At 38.1% G+C, this 16,313-nt stretch overlaps 1 protein-coding gene across 6 annotated transcripts in view; it reads right to left on the minus strand.

Moving 5' to 3' along the window:
• The window catches only part of LOC119838641 (histone deacetylase 4-like), a 66,356-nt gene that overhangs the window by 37,681 nt on the left and 12,362 nt on the right, over nucleotides 1-16,313 (minus strand). For 2 of the 6 annotated variants that reach the window (XM_038364675.1, XM_038364672.1), the window contains exon 1: nucleotides 16,116-16,283. The exons of 2 other annotated variants lie outside the window; for them this stretch is intronic. In XM_038364675.1, the coding sequence (XP_038220603.1) occupies nucleotides 16,116-16,149 (34 nt within the window). In that variant the 5' untranslated portion in view covers nucleotides 16,150-16,283. Of the gene's footprint in view, nucleotides 1-7,825; nucleotides 8,079-16,115; nucleotides 16,284-16,313 lie in introns of those variants that run through there. 2 more of the 6 variants (XM_038364673.1, XM_038364676.1) reach the window with 2 other exon arrangements.

Consider the following 16,313-nt stretch of genomic DNA (forward strand, 5'->3'; position numbering starts at 1 on the left):
TGAAGAAAGTAAAGAAATGTGTCCTGTTATACACAATGCATAATATCCGGACATTCAGTATCCAGTATCTGCTTAAAATTATTTCACAGCGCGATTGCATCATGCAAGTTGTGTATCTGGCAGCTACACACTTGAGGCGAGTGCAATCGTCGGCGTCGCCTCGAGAGCTTCCTCAGCGGAAAGGCGGGCGCGCGAGCTCGCAGCGTGGGCGCCGCGAAAGTGTAACGCGACCTTTGGGGCGCGCCGCGCGTGGGCGCTGCTCACCCTCGCCGCTCAGGGTGAATGTCGCAGCCGCTGTTCCTTTCTGAATTAATTATACACGAGCACGACTGCGAGCCCCGCGACGGAAATGAGCCAGATATGTTTATCCATTCATGCCGTAATATTTACTGCCCACTCTACGGCTTGACCTTTTGATAGTATATAAAAAAGGTGAATGCTGGAATTCATTTTGTATTTATTTAATTCTTTTGTCCTGTTTATTTGCATGATGTAAAGTCATGAAGATTATACAAACAGAAACAAGTACACATAACCTTTCTCACGAAAGAATAATGTCAACATTTCCCCATTCTCTCCCGTATACCTAAAAGTTGTTGTTCGTTGATTATTTTTAATAAAACAAACAGTTCTATTCGCTGCGGTAAATTCTTGAAACACGACAATTTTAGCACAGCACATTTGCATAAAATATTATTAGAATTGTCAAAATATTCATCGTGTAAGCGAAACAAACTCCGCTCGGCTCGCCCAACTCACAGTTATCTATGAGAATTTCCAATTATGAGCAATTTAAGCATTCATTGGTACATAGCGATAGATAATGGCCGTGGAAAAGCTTAGCAATAAATATAATTACGAACACCACCGTATGAGTAAACAGCGTTCGCGGAACTCGCGCCAATAATCATTATCAATAATAATATTTTGATTGTGTGCCTTCACGATATTAAACAAACGCGACGTACTATCTCTGTTAATTCTTTAATTCCCGTGTGCGATACCATATCTCGATAATTGAAATGTCCAGTGGCACAACAGAATTAGCGAATCTAATTCGTGTATTGTTTCCAACAGCTAATTACGCATGCAAAGTTGCATTAACTAAGGATCAGAGCCCTGACATCGAACCAAATGAAACAACCAAAGCAATGAATTTTTTTTTTTCAGAATCTATACAAGTCGATAGTACGGGCGCTTAAACATAAACAGGAAACCAGCAATGTATAATATACTAGCTGCTCGCCCAGGCTTCGCCCGAGGTTATGTACCTTAGCCTATGTCACTCAGATGAGTTGCAGCTTCCTAATGATGAAAGAATTTTTGGAAATCGGTCCAGTGATTTTTGCGTGAAAACGTTACAAACATACAAAAACACAAAGGATTCCTCGTGATAATATTGGTGTAGATGATATTAACGTATTTAAATAGATTTAAAATTAAATCCCAAATATGTTTAATTCGTTGACTTTTTCAATGTACGTATACTAACAATTACTTAGTTCATTGAGTTTAGTGCATTGTTGTTGTGATAAGAGATTAGGGCGCAAGAGTTGAGAGGTCAGTAACAAACAACAATGCTCGTCACACTTCGGGGACTCTGCGCTCGCGCTGTGGCCACTTTGACGCAATTGTGGTTAAACATTTTATTGCTAAATGTACCTACGAACTTTTGAGGAAAATTGGAAACAGTGATTCAGAAAAATGTGGTTTGGTGGCCTATTCATACACGTAACGAACAAGTTGTATTTATTTGAATATTTCAGTACAAACAACACAGACAAACTAATGAACAATGATCTGATAAAAGCTAAAAATTTAAAGTTGCTTCTTGAGAACGGGGATTATTTTAATTTATGAATAAACAAGGCGCTCGCCCTGGCTCCGCCCGGGTAAGCAGTGGGCTTCCAGCTTCCACACATATACAAATAGTTCATATAAGCATGTTTTCATGCGCTTGTCCGTACATTAAATATAATTGTTTTGGCATTAAGTAAATTAATGTAGTTGAATAAATAAAATAAATGAACATTATTATGAGTGTATTACTTTTTATGATTTTAGGAAGTGGTAATGATACGTGAAATATGTTATTATTCTTTTAATTAAATTTTTTAATTGCGTAGGTAATTGATATTTTGTAAGCTATTAAAAACGGCGTGATGCAATTATGCAATCAAAATATTTGATAATTATTTTTGCAGCGGGCGACTTTAAACTGTTTCCTTCGAAAGCGCCTTGATAATAATATTAAATTAACAAATATATTATTTTTTACTTTTATTTTATACGGCTACAAATCAAAGTAAGATTATTCAGTTAAACATTATTTTCTTAGTAAACAAAAAAAGATCAAAGAAGACAGAAACTTTATTCAAAACTATGTGGTACATAATATATATAGCCTATGTCTGTATATATATAGCCTATGTCACTCAGTGAAGTTGCAGCGTTCTAATGGTGAAATAATTTTTGAAATCGGTCCAGTTCTTTTTGCGTGGAAAAGTTACAAATATACAAACAAACAAAAATACAAAAGTTTCCTCTTTATAATGTTAGTGTAGAAATGAGGCGCGTCCTTCCGCGAAGTTTCCTGAAACGCACACAGTCTGGAGTCTAGACAATACTTCGTATTTATATCTGAACAAAAAAGCGCGCGCGTCACTCTGACGCATTGAGGTAACAACTAACATCGTAAATGTCATTCTCGCCGGCATCTCTTGTTCATTTTAAGGATTCTCATATTAATCTAACCATTCATTTGGATTTTTTTTCTCAAGCGAATTAGTATAATATATATAACACAAATCACACACCTGAAACAGGAATTTCAATATGTTACATAGTAGACTAGCGTTCCGCCCCGGCTTCGCCCGCGATAACACTAAAGGATCACGTACATATCCAACAACGGTGAAGGAATTTTTGAAATCGCTCTAGAAGTTTCGTAAGGTAAGCGCATTAAAAATATTTAAGCATTGTAAATAACAATTTTATGAATTACAATTTACACTATTCAATAATACTGAATAACTTCTCGATGTTTATACCTTTAAACATTGGGTCGGTAATCGCATATACGAACGGTAATCGCAAGCCGGCCAGCAGTCAGCGTGACTGCTCGCAGCCTTGCCAGATCGAGGAAGTCAACGTGAGCTCTTGAATTTTTTGGAGAACAAGCAAGAAGCCCGCGTTGTCCACGTTTATTGCCAAAAAACTGTCACACTATAATTAACGATTTTTATTGCGTTTACGCAATTCCGTTGGACCTCGGTTGTAACAATTTCAATGTTATTAACATTCCCAATTTGTCAAATATTAGAAATAATAGTTAAAGATTATCTTGAACGTTGAAACTTTAACATTTACCGGAGATCCGTTTCAATAAAGCCAAAAAACTAGGAGCTAGGAGGAGATAGCTAGGACGAATCGCGAAAAAAAAACTGTGTCACCGTGCAGCTAGGTGCGTAGCGCTTGCATGATCTGCGGCCACCGTCCGGGGTCGACGGCCCCGGGAGCCAGTCCGTCTGCCTCTCTGGAATGTTCGCCACTCGCTCCCGCAGAACCGGGCCAACGGAGACTCCTAACTCATAGAGGCTGAACTCGACTGATTAGGTTATCGATAGCTGGATACCGAAAGCGGAGCGCGAACTTAACGCGCCGCCGCGTCGTGGCTTTGCAATATTTTTTTTAAGAATCGACACTGTGTTTATTTAATATAATATACACAACACATTTCATCCGTGTATCTAGTCATGATTAAGATAATCGACACAAAACAGAATGAAATTAAATTTTATCTTTCAACCCAAATGACGTAAACGATTGTGCCGAAATATCAATGGATATAAATTGTACGTTAAGATTCTTGAAAAAGAAACCATATCAATGTCGATTGTATCCAGCACCTACTCTGTACACATTTACACATTTGTAGGTATTCGTGAACATTCTAGTATAAGAAACATGTAAAATAACATATTTCAATTTTTAATTGTTTAATTATATGCATGCAGGTTAGGTGTGCTTACACATTTGTTAAGTGTTTTTTTGTACAATATCTTTTGTTTTAACAGTGTGAATAAATGTATTTTCTTTTTTTCTTTCAAAACAATGGATTTCTTCCGTTCAATGGGAAGGTATTAAAATATATTTTCTTTAAATATAATTGACGGCAAGGACACACCACGGGCTGCGCTTAAAACCTTTCAACAGTTGGGACTTTCACTTTGTCAAAGTCAAATATGAGTATCGTGGGAAATTCAATCGAGTGTTGGGCCCAACCTCGACACTCGGGACTTGTGACGGACAGGTTCTCAGACAAAAACAAATTCGCTTTCTTTTAAATGTTTAATTAGCGCTTATCAACTTCGCACACGCAAATTAACTATCCATTATTATTGGCGAAAGATTGTACAATCGCAAATACTTGTTACGCAAGTATTGAATGCCGGCTCCTTCGTTTGGTGGCATTTCGATAATGTCTCACTCTGTAGTGCGATCGTAACTTCAAGTCTGTCTTGTAAAGATTATATACGAGAGGATCAAAAACAACACAGAAGGAAAAGGGAATCACAGATGTAAAAATCACAAGCATTCCATCGTGCAAGGCCGGGTAATACTGAACAACCTTTAATAGTTAAATTGGGCTACATCTCAAAATAGCAATTCCAAATTGCTATGCAGATGAGCCATCATCAAATTTGCATAGAGGTGACGTGTCACGTCTGCTTCAACTGTGGCCACGTAACCTGAAGGTGATCAGGTTTGATAATGAGATTCTATATTTAACCACTCACCGGTCACACTTTTAGATTAGAATTTATAACTACAGCTTACACGAGCCGATAACTGCGAGATGTCAAATACAATTTCATATCATGTTGACATAGCTACCTACTTCTGAGGAGCATTCATGAATTATTAACGTTCATTGTGAATTTTATGTAAAACACAATAATAGAAACTGCACCCGCTGTGCGATTTATAAATAGCGCAATAGAATTAAAAATATCGGATACAAAAAAATGTTTTTGATAAACATCTAGTAAGACTAGACGAGAATGGATTTATTTGCTTATTTTTGAATGAATAGGACTATTCAATAACCAGTGCAAATACTCCACTCCAGGATCCACTGCATACAAATCACAGGATAACTTTATCTATACCAAAAATCTAAACCACATCCAAACTGTCTGAACAAGATCCAATGTAAACGGGACCATACGGAACGCACCAGCTTTCAAAAGAAAAAAAATCATCAAAGTTGATTCAGACAAAAACACTCGAATTGATAATTTGCTCCTTTCTTGGAAGTCAGTTGAGCAGAACAAAATTTCCATATTGAACTAAACTTGATCCCCGCATCAACAAGCAATCCGGTGAATCCTGGCCCACATCCACGCTCGACAAGCCGACGCATAGGCAACTGTGGAAAGTTTCGCCGCGTTATCATTCCACAATTAGATCGCCGATAACTCGGCGCACAATATCGTGTTATTGTTGCAGCCACCTCGCTTATCGGGAGCGCTCGTGCTCGCCCGCAAACACGTCGCGAATCATCTGTAGGACTAGATATTATATATCTACATATACCTGAGGAATTAGTCATTTACAATACGAACAGTACAATTACCAATTTTATCGAAAAACAAATCTTTGACATTTACTTGAAAAACTATAGATTTAAAAACTTTAGTTATATATATCACAATATTCATAAACACTGATCGCCTTGTTACCTCTATAGACAAATCTAAAATGTACAACATGTTATCAGTTACTTGCAAATGTTTATCAGTATGAATCATACACCTACGCTATTCAGTATATTCAGAAATCTATAATTGAGATACATAACAATATATTATATTACTCAATAAATAATAAATCTTGGGGATATGCTATGAAATATATTTTAACATAACATCCACCCACTATAGTTCACTTTAACCGGCATCTCTCTGAATACAAATTAGCTATAGCTTTTAAGAATACAGCTATCAGAGCTCACACACGCGTCGTGTCCTCTGCAAGGTCCACAAACATAACAGATTTCTTGTGTACCTACGTGCAATTTGTAAGCGCCGAACGAGCTCCTACTTTTCTACATGATGATCAGAAATGCCGAACACGGGGCACTCATTCAATCAACGCCAAACCAGTCTACCGCCGGGAATTGCAAAAGGAGTGTGCGATATTAATTGATTAATATGAATGTAAAGTGTAAACATAATCTACGACGTTGGATCTAAATCGGTACACAACTATGTAAACAAATGCATGAAAATAATCCCCACCGGTCCACTACGTACAGCCGATTGACGTCAGACAGCCGGATAAAACAGACTATTTATATATTATCACATTTACTGGGCAGCTTTTGCAAATTTTGCCGCTTTATTGCATTACTCGAGAATAAGTGTTTATAAACACGTCTGATAACTTGATTCGCAACAGAGGACTGTCATCTGAGGGTGGTCGATATTGCAGCGACACTAGGAGAAACGAATGCAAACGAGAGGGAATATAAACACAGCTAGCACTTATTAAAGTTTTCACTGCTTATAGAAAACTATGTGTATAATAGGGTCAAGTGAACAGGAACAAAGATAACCCGCGAGACACGTCTGTCACCTTCACACTTGCTCGTCTCGCGCGGGCAGCGCGGCCACGATCAGCCGGCGCGGGCGCTGGGGCCGAAACACAACAACTAGTTAACAAAGCGAAAGTGACACCCGGTCTCAGCAAACATGTTTAATAACTATCATTTAAATCTCATACGTTTTGTTATCTGCGCTCCTACGACATAGATTGATCTGGAACAGCATATGGATGCAACCTCAATGCTCCGTTTCAATGCATCGACAGCATATGGATGCAACCTCAATGCTCCGTTTCAATTGACATTACCGATTCGAGTGACATAAATATTGCAATGGTACACGTTCCGCCCGAGCCCCCTCCCCGTCCGCGCCGGACGCCCCATGCCTACATTCGTAATTTTAACATTCATTAAAATTTCAAAGTGCGGCAAGCGTGGAATACATTCATGACCTTTGTTGAGTCGCGATTCAAGGAACCATGCGGTCAATTGTAGCAAATGACGTGTGTGTTAGTTTTTTGGAAATTAAACGGGTATTTACTTGATACGATCACGCGGACCGCGACTGCTAAAACGGAACCGAGTTCGTGAATAATTTTATGGCTCGTGTCAGTAAATCTTGTTCGAAGCGATGATTATATTCTCTCTGATGTTATCAAACATCCGCAAAGCTCCAGCGAGCTTCGAGTCTCGGTTTGTTTACAGTCGTGAAGGTTAAGTACGAGGAATTATTTGCTAAGAAAACATATTCAGTGAGCGAATCATGACAACAGTCATGAAGTAATTCGCGACGATATCAACTAAGTGATAACCGAACGAGGATACGCACACGCGCGCAGCTCCACGCGTGTGTGTAGCGCACACATCCAACGTGTGACAAAAATAGCTACACCGATATCGCAAACACACCAACACACGCCCACACGTTGTACATGAACTGTAATAAAAACACATAGACAAGTCGAGTGCGCTATGAATAAGACACGAATTGAAACGAAACCATGCGAGTTGTTTATTCATATGACCGACGAGCCACTGAGCCAATTCCGAGGGTCTAGTACCGGGATAACGCAGGTGAAAGCTCGCAAAAAACTGGCTCCTAATCGCAATGAACGAGATGGCACGGCCAGAACTCCGCTCGTCGCATCGACCGCGTACCGGTTAGGTCTAGTTTCAATAATAGGTTGAACGAGGAATGTAGAAAGATTGCGGACTCACCTAAATTTATGACATACATGGCCTGGGAGCGCTCGAGCCTCTGAGCGTGCTCCACGGCCTGGTAGAGTCCGGAATCCACTTTTACACACTTTATACAACTGTAACACAAACGGTAAACACTGCGCTGTACGCGAGCATCTTAATGTGAGAACACTGGCGCTGCCGAGCGCAGGAGGAGCACGGTTGTGGCACAGCACACGACAAGCGCGCTCGGATCGCGAGCGGACACTGACTGTTCCGCGCGCGCTCAGCACTGCCACCGCTGCGCTTGCGGCGACGCGTGCGCTTCTCTTACAGACCGCCGTCTAGCGCTGGCCGCTGCTGTCACGCGCTGTCAGCGGCTGCAGTTATCAATGGATGACGAAACACCGCAAAACTCGAAATTTGTTGGCAAAATAACGATGATTACATCTCCCTACCACCCAATGCATCGTTCCTAGAAGCCAATGTAGGGTTACGCAAACGCCAACGAATAGGCTACAAATATCGAAGGTTACCATCGGTCTAGGTCACAGACAGTTCACGATACGAGGAAATAAACAGTAATCATCGCACTTAAAGCCGGCCGCAAAGATTGGAGTACGGGCCGCGAGGTGTCACACACTATGCTTATAGTGCGTGCGTGTACACACAATAACAAATACATTGCTGATGTTTGAATGTTATGATTTAACATGATTACGTGACCTATATCACGGTGTTCATTATAAAAATAATAGAGAAAAGTATCACAGCACACAATAACAAAATTATATCTACAGAAATGTAATAATTATCTTTATGTACGAGTGTATCAAAGAAGGTCCTATTAGCTACATCGCTCCAGCTTAACTCAAGACCAGTTGAACAGATTTCAATTCAAGTATGATTTGTTAAATTTGTCCTCGCTTCCAGATAGTCCGATCGAGACCAAATTTATCGCCTTTAAATTCACACAGGACGCACCAGCCTTCAAATAAAAAACAAAAGAATCATCAAAATCGGTTCACATATTCGAAAGATCTGAGGTGTCAAACTCAAAAGAATAGAATTGATATCATCCTCCCCTTCTGAAGTCGCTTGAAAATGAACTGAACCATCACATGAACTTGTTCAAAAAACGACATTTGTGACCTCTAGGAAAATACAGTAATGTCGTTGTAACACAAGAGTTAGGAATAATTAGAGAATAGAAAAAAACTAGAGCGACGGTGACAAACCCGCGCGACCTCGACTTTGGAGTTGTCCAGTTAATTCAGTAGCGGCGCCAACTTCCCGCTCGCACCGGGAAGTTAAATAATAGATACATTTACGCAGATGAGTGTCCGATTGAAAATAACACGCGGATGCGACGAGCCTGAAGTTTTTATATATTTACACGAACCGAAACTGAATCTCAACTAAACGAAATCGGTAGTGAAAAACATATTGAGATCATAAATACCCCACAAATTGACTGGTAAACATTCTAAATACTAACTTAAATGTGACGAGCAACGCAATAAACCATGCAGTGTATTTAAATGAGATCAATCGAAAAGAAAAGCAACAGCGCCAGCTAATTCAATTCAATCAACAACAATTATAGTTCGAGCCGAAATACGACACGAGAAGTCGTGAGTTATGAAAGTTAACGTTCAGTTAAATAATAACGTATTCTTCTAATTCTGAAAATGTGACAACCGACAAGGAAGGAGTCCAGGTCATAAGAAGCTAAAATTCATGTGACATGAATTATTGATGGCCCCAAATAGAAGAGTCACCAAGAGTGGGCAGCAAGTTTGTTGACACCGAATGAAACGTGCCCTATGTTTAGGATCCAATGAGATGAGGTATCCTATAACTCGATTATGACACAAATAATGGATTAGATCACACACGCAGGCGACGGGCGCGCGGCGGCCGCCGACTGCCGGCTGCCGGCTGCCGGCGCCTACGCACGCCGTGATCAATTTATTGGCTACAGACTAGACGACTATTACTTTTTAATCAAGTGCCGCCTAATAGGAAGCGATGGAAGCGTTCACACGATGACGCTGTGAAATCATAACAATTAACGCTCATCGTGTATTGCCACATTAGCTAGGTAAGTTATTCAACACGATAGAATATTATTTTGACATATTTTCCCCATCGTTCTCATCTTTTAAACCTTCCCTAGACCTACACGGATATTTAAAGACCAAGATAAGATAAGTCCGTTCAGCCGTTCTAGAGTTTTAGCTAGACTAACGAACAGCAATTGATTTTTATACATAAGAATTTATTATTATAGTAACGAATGATTGCGTAACTAAAAAATATTCCGTATGTTAAAATCTATTCATACATAATTGCTAAAATCTGTAAACAAAATTTGGGATTACCACTTTAATAATGCTAAAAATGTAAATGGATTTATTCGCGGAGCCCCTTTACTATTACTGATTTATATTTTGACTATAGCTTCAATTTAAATTAAAGCCTTACTACATCTCGTGAATCAGTCGAATATTGGTCACCGGACAAACGTGTATGCGGCGCCGGCGCTTGTTTGTCAAACAAACTCCTGTCACTTCTCACCTCACATAAACTGAAATTAGACCGAATCGAGCATAACGCAGGAGCGATGAAGACATGACACTACTTATACAGTTACATTTATTTATCATACAGTTACATTTATTTATTTTCTTTTCTACATTTAGTATTTGCACAAATAGAGCTTTTTAAGGTGGTGCACTTTTTTCTATCACGGTCGGCAAAGGAGGTTGCCTGATGTCTCTAAATCCACCCACTAATATTACAGAGGCGTATGGCCTCTTAAAAAGTTAAGGATAGTCCCGTTTATTTAAGAGTTAAGGGATTAAGGAAAGGGCGGACTAGATAAGACAAGAAAAGGGCCTGTGGGCCTCTGGCGTCTATTTGAAGCCAATATTCTGTGCGGGTGTAGTACTTACCCCGGCGCGAGTTGCCCAGAGCGCGCGAAAGACTGCTCGAGACTCGCACGATAAAAAAGCACGTATGACTCAAAGTGTACGATTGGTAATATTGTGTTATAAGAGTACTTCACTTACAAATGAATTCACCAAATCAAATGCCAGCTATTTTAGCAACGATGACAACGCCTCCAAAGCCACACTATATGACAACAAAAACATAAGATTACGTTATGTGCAAATACTTTTACGGCGACTCACTCCTCCCACACTATTTACCTAGTCAAAACAAATCGCTCAAGAAATAATCATCATTGGTTTTATCTTATGAAACCAGTTCATCGTGCTATGAAAGTGTAGATATTTTCAATATGCAGCCACGATAAAGAGCTTTTTCTAGTACCACATAGATTTAGTTTCCTTTATATAGGCGTTAGAACGTCGCAATATTAACGTTCTGATGCATGAGGACACCCCAGATCTGATCAAATAAGACCGTACAATGATTTGTTGAAGCAGAGGTGTAATACTGATGCAGGATGATGAATAACCGCTGATGTACCGTCCCTAGCTGTTTAATTACGAATTATTAGTGACCTGCACGTTATGTCCATCAATACATAAAGCTTTTTCTGTCCTAATTTAATGAATAAGTGTTTTTTTTTCATTACAAAAATCTTAGCACTTGGAGCAGGGTTATCTACATGCATGATTATAATTTTTAAGGCTATATTCTTTGTTACTCTTGGTTTACTCTAAGTTATGACTTTGTTTGATGTCATATATTTAAGTTAACGCTTGTGTGTAAGTTGTGGTCACATACAATAGGTTGTGCATACGCCAACTTATATTTAAAAACGATCTGTAGCTTAAGTTTACATGTAACAACCATTTGTGATCCTTAAAAAATAAAATAAAATAAAAAAATAAAAATAAAATACTCGTGCAATCAGTTAAGGAAAAAGTCGCCAGAAAACCAACTTGTCTAAATACGAAGAAGTTGAAAGACGTAATGAAACATCTATCAAACTGCCTTCGCCTATGTGGCGTGTTGAGGTCACACAGGAGGAGACCACATGGGGGGACCCGTGTCCAAGCAGTGTCAACATATATTATTTATAAGATGGTGAAAGAGGCAAATAGGTTGAAATGAATCAGATTGCCCAAACATTGAATAATCACGTGGTAGAAACAGATATGACAATTATTGGCTGTTAATTTATACGGCGTCGGACGCGTCTGGAGTCTAGACGCAGAGCGAAGCCGCGTTACTCATATAAACTCATTCGACGGAAATACACCACGCTGTAGCATCTAGTTTTCAAAATAAATTTATATAAAACTAAACGATGAAGATGAAACATGAGCACCTATAGTTAGAAATGTGCCGTCATGCTGAAACAGAAAATTAGTTTTATTTTACCTTATCTCGGCAATATAACGAGTAATGAATGTACATTATCTTTAATAATGTAGACTTTATAAGAATATAATGTGATTATGATTCGGTGGAGTGATGACACACGCAAGCTAGTAGATAAATTAGCGGATAGAAACCAACAATGGGGATATAGAGATAAAGGCTGAAAAGAGATGGACAAAGAGAGACTATGCGCTTATATCACAGGCAAAAAAAGAAGTACGAATAGATTCAATATTAGATAAAATATACTACAAATTGAGTAGGAGGTAATTAACAGGTCATCCCCTCTGTACGATCTAACGATATTCATATGTTATTTATATCGTTCCGACAAGACAACGTCTCCCTGATAAAATGTTACGCAAAGTTTCTTATTTAACTTAAAAATAAATTCTTAGTAGAGCTAGATCATTTGTGAATGTGTATATTTAGAAAATAAATACAAAAGTACTAGTTGTTACCGACGGCTTTATTCGAGCCGACAAAGATAATTAATTACCAGTTGTCATAAACACGTAATATTTTTATTTTTATTTTCTTCGAAATGCACATCACAATGAAGCTTCCCGTGGGAATGACATGTTTTACCGAAATAAAAGTAGCCTATGAACTTTAGCCACGCAGGCATTTTATAGTCGTTTGATCGCAGTAATGTAAATGACCAATAGAATCGGAGCATCAATGAAAAGTGTTGCCAAATTTAGAAAAAAAATAAATAAATTTCCTTGTTCTGAGGTGAAGGGGCGTTGTTCAGACCCGCCCTGTAGCGCGTAACTCAGAGAACGCAAACGCTTAACTCGCTGCAACGACTCGACAATAGAAAATGTTCGATAAATCAGCGATGGCACCAAAGTAGAGCGCAACACCGTGTCTTGGCAGAGTAACAAGTGAACCAGCGGCGGTGACATCAATGATCAATCGCTGGCGGTGAATCAGCTGGGAAATCCCGCCTCGTCACCGCTGGAATCGACACTGCGTATGCGTCAAACAACAATTACAGGTTACTTGTTTAATGTCACCGGTCACTGGTTACTGATTGATGCAATGCTGGTAATTATAAGAATTAAAACTTATGTTAAATTTTGCAATCATGCTCGGTTATTCAAGCCGCATGTCGGACTGTGACGGTTGTCACTGAAAACCAGAGTTACAGAGACTCTCTCTGTATCTTGTGGATGTTGCGATGTGGGGAACGTTTTGGTATCATTTTAAGTTTTCTATTTTTCACAAGTCTTTCAATTTTTTCCTAACATTTTTTTTTTGTATTAAAAAGGTTTCATTATGTTAAATCTACGCCTAGTATAGTCTATTTCTCACACTATGTTTTATTGAATAGAGACAAAAAATTTAAAAGGAAATATTTTTTTAGTACCTATTGGACCGTTCAATTCTTTAAACCGATTTTTTTATTAAAGTGAAAAAGTTCAATAGTTAAGAAAAGATCCCATTTACATAAAAAAATATTAAATAATAACCGCATTACGATTTATTCATTTATACTCGTTGTTGTAACATCACAACAAATAAAGTAAATTTTATTCCCATTTTGTATATAATAAATCACCGAAAAAAACACATATTTTTATTTGATAGTTTATATTTCTTCGCATATTTCACACTATCTGAAATTATACAGTAAGTGTAACTAATAAAATATTCATTTCGGAATATATTTACTCATGGTTTATTTCATTTGATGAGTATTCGCTCTTCTCGGAATAGTCACTTCTACATGGAGGACTCATAGCCTTGGCGAAGAGGCGAAAGGAGAAGAAGAAGATTAAAGGACGAATCTTTAAAAATTACACAGTACACGTAATTTTACCATCTTAAAACACCAGTGATGTATACGATAAGTTAATTTCTATCATAATTTTTCAATGCTAATAATGAAAGAAAGAAAATGGTGGATCATTCTTATTTATTTTAGTCACAATTTGTCATTTAAAACATACATAATACACGTATGATCTTACAGGGAATTTTCATTATCGACCTTTGTACAACCTAACCTAATTCTAAACTAGAACCTGCCGAGTCGGTCAAACTATATCTTTACCTTTACCTCATCGCAAATGGTAAATAAAATACTACTTAACTGTGTCCAATAAAACCTTAGCGTTAACCCTTTGATAACGTCATCGATGTTTAAACATGTGAAATAATATAAAAAAATATGGTATATATTTTTTATATACACTAATCCTGTAAATGCACAATTTAAATTTCTTTATCTTACAGCCTGTAGACGAAATTAGAACACGTATTGCATCAGCACATAACAAAGTTAAATTATAATATAAGAAATATAAATAATTGTGATTAAAACAACTCGAGATTTCCTTATCAGTGATTAGAAATTCTATGCTGGCTACAAAGTATATTTGTATGTAATTGAAGGTTCATTTTAACGTATTTCCGCAATAACGGTCCGAAAAGGGCTTATTAAGGAAGTAGTAGAATTCCAGCGAAAGCGTTGACTACGATTCCGTGAGAAGCACGCGATGTTGTACGAATTGGCCCGAGTCACGGCCCCGGCCACGTGACCACACCGACCCACTCACAAATTGGGTGACCTCTTGAACTTTTCCCGCTTTCCACACGTTTTTCCGTCAACTGCGACCATTTATTACTATTTCCCATAAAACACGGTAAGGTGGTTCTAAAGGTTAACTGTTTTTATGATAGGTATCGATGACGCGGCAAGGCTTAATATTTAAATGTGATAATTTTATATTTGACTATAAATTTCCTTCATTCGCCTATATTCACATGATTTATGTCGATACATCAGGAGAAAATGTTTACCGATACTTTAGGAGCTTGCCCAAAATGTTTAGACTGTCGCCATAATATTGTAAAAACCGGTAGTTTTAAATAATTCCCGCGAGATTGTAATATAATGGTGTATAACGTTTTACGATGACATATCATAGTGTGGCTACGTAAGTCGGTGATTCCAAAGTAGCCGATCATCTAATCTCGAAAAGTATTATCACGCTGGATGCAAGACATTAACAATCCAGAGCAATTTCTCAATACATCAGTGTAACCTTCGCGGTTACGTGTGGATTGTCTAGGTATTAAAAATAATAAATAGCGAGTTCCATCCACGAATATTTTATATGCTAATTGCGTGTAAATTCAAAGTAAAAATTGTATCTTTGATATTTACTGATAGTAGCTTAATTTCACGCGACACATACAAGAAGCCCAAAACGAAATTTGCGAAAGAACTGCTCACAACTCGTTCTGGTCACAGTAATGCCACATCGCGAAATTCGTTTGTCTCTAATGAGAACATTCACGACGCGCTGTGGAAATCATAGACAGACCACATTTGTAAATTCATTTATATCACCTGGCGAAATAATTCGTGTCGTGGCTAACATGGTATTCTACCACGACGCGGCCGTGAAGAAGAGCCAGGACGTGTTCTGAACATTAATTAGTTAATCATATATGATGGAAAGGCTTTATTCTTTGAAACAATTTCTATTTAATTCATACATAAAGTCGATTCAGGTACTGGATGGCGCTGTGGCGGCATACTCGCTTCGCGCTCGGCTCGTGCTATGATTCAGTCAACCTAACACGCTTCTCTCTAATCTATTTTTTATATTTAAAACTACCCACCTAAAAATATAATAACTTCAAGTTGTTTATCCTATGTCCAGTTAAAATTGTTGTGAAACTATTTAAATTTGCACTAGGCGCGTCGGTCGTGGTATGGTTAACCAATTTCTGTTCAGAACGCGTTATGGCTTTTCATCATTGCCACAACGCGTCTTAGGTGTTTTCATCAGAATTATTATACGAATTTTTGCCATCTGGACATTTGAATGTGACCACAAAGCGATTGAGCTAACGGGTAACATATATACATACGGTCCAAAACAATGACATAACTCACACAAACAAAGTATCCAAGTCCACTTGGATAAACAATAAAACGAACAATTAGGTTTACCTTTGGCGGTCACAGAAGTTGGATTGACCGACATTTTTCACAAGTGTTTGTTAGAAGTTCACTACGTTTCACACAGACGGCACACAGCGTGTATCAATTGTTACATTTTCAAAAAAATATTTACTCTGTTTCACAACGCTTAATGTTAGTCAATTGTTTTCATGTCATAATAGTCATAATCGGATTGCATGATGCGAG

The sequence above is a fragment of the Zerene cesonia genome, unplaced genomic scaffold (assembly GCF_012273895.1).
Source record: "Zerene cesonia ecotype Mississippi unplaced genomic scaffold, Zerene_cesonia_1.1 Zces_u004, whole genome shotgun sequence".
Lineage (NCBI taxonomy): Eukaryota > Metazoa > Arthropoda > Insecta > Lepidoptera > Pieridae > Zerene > Zerene cesonia.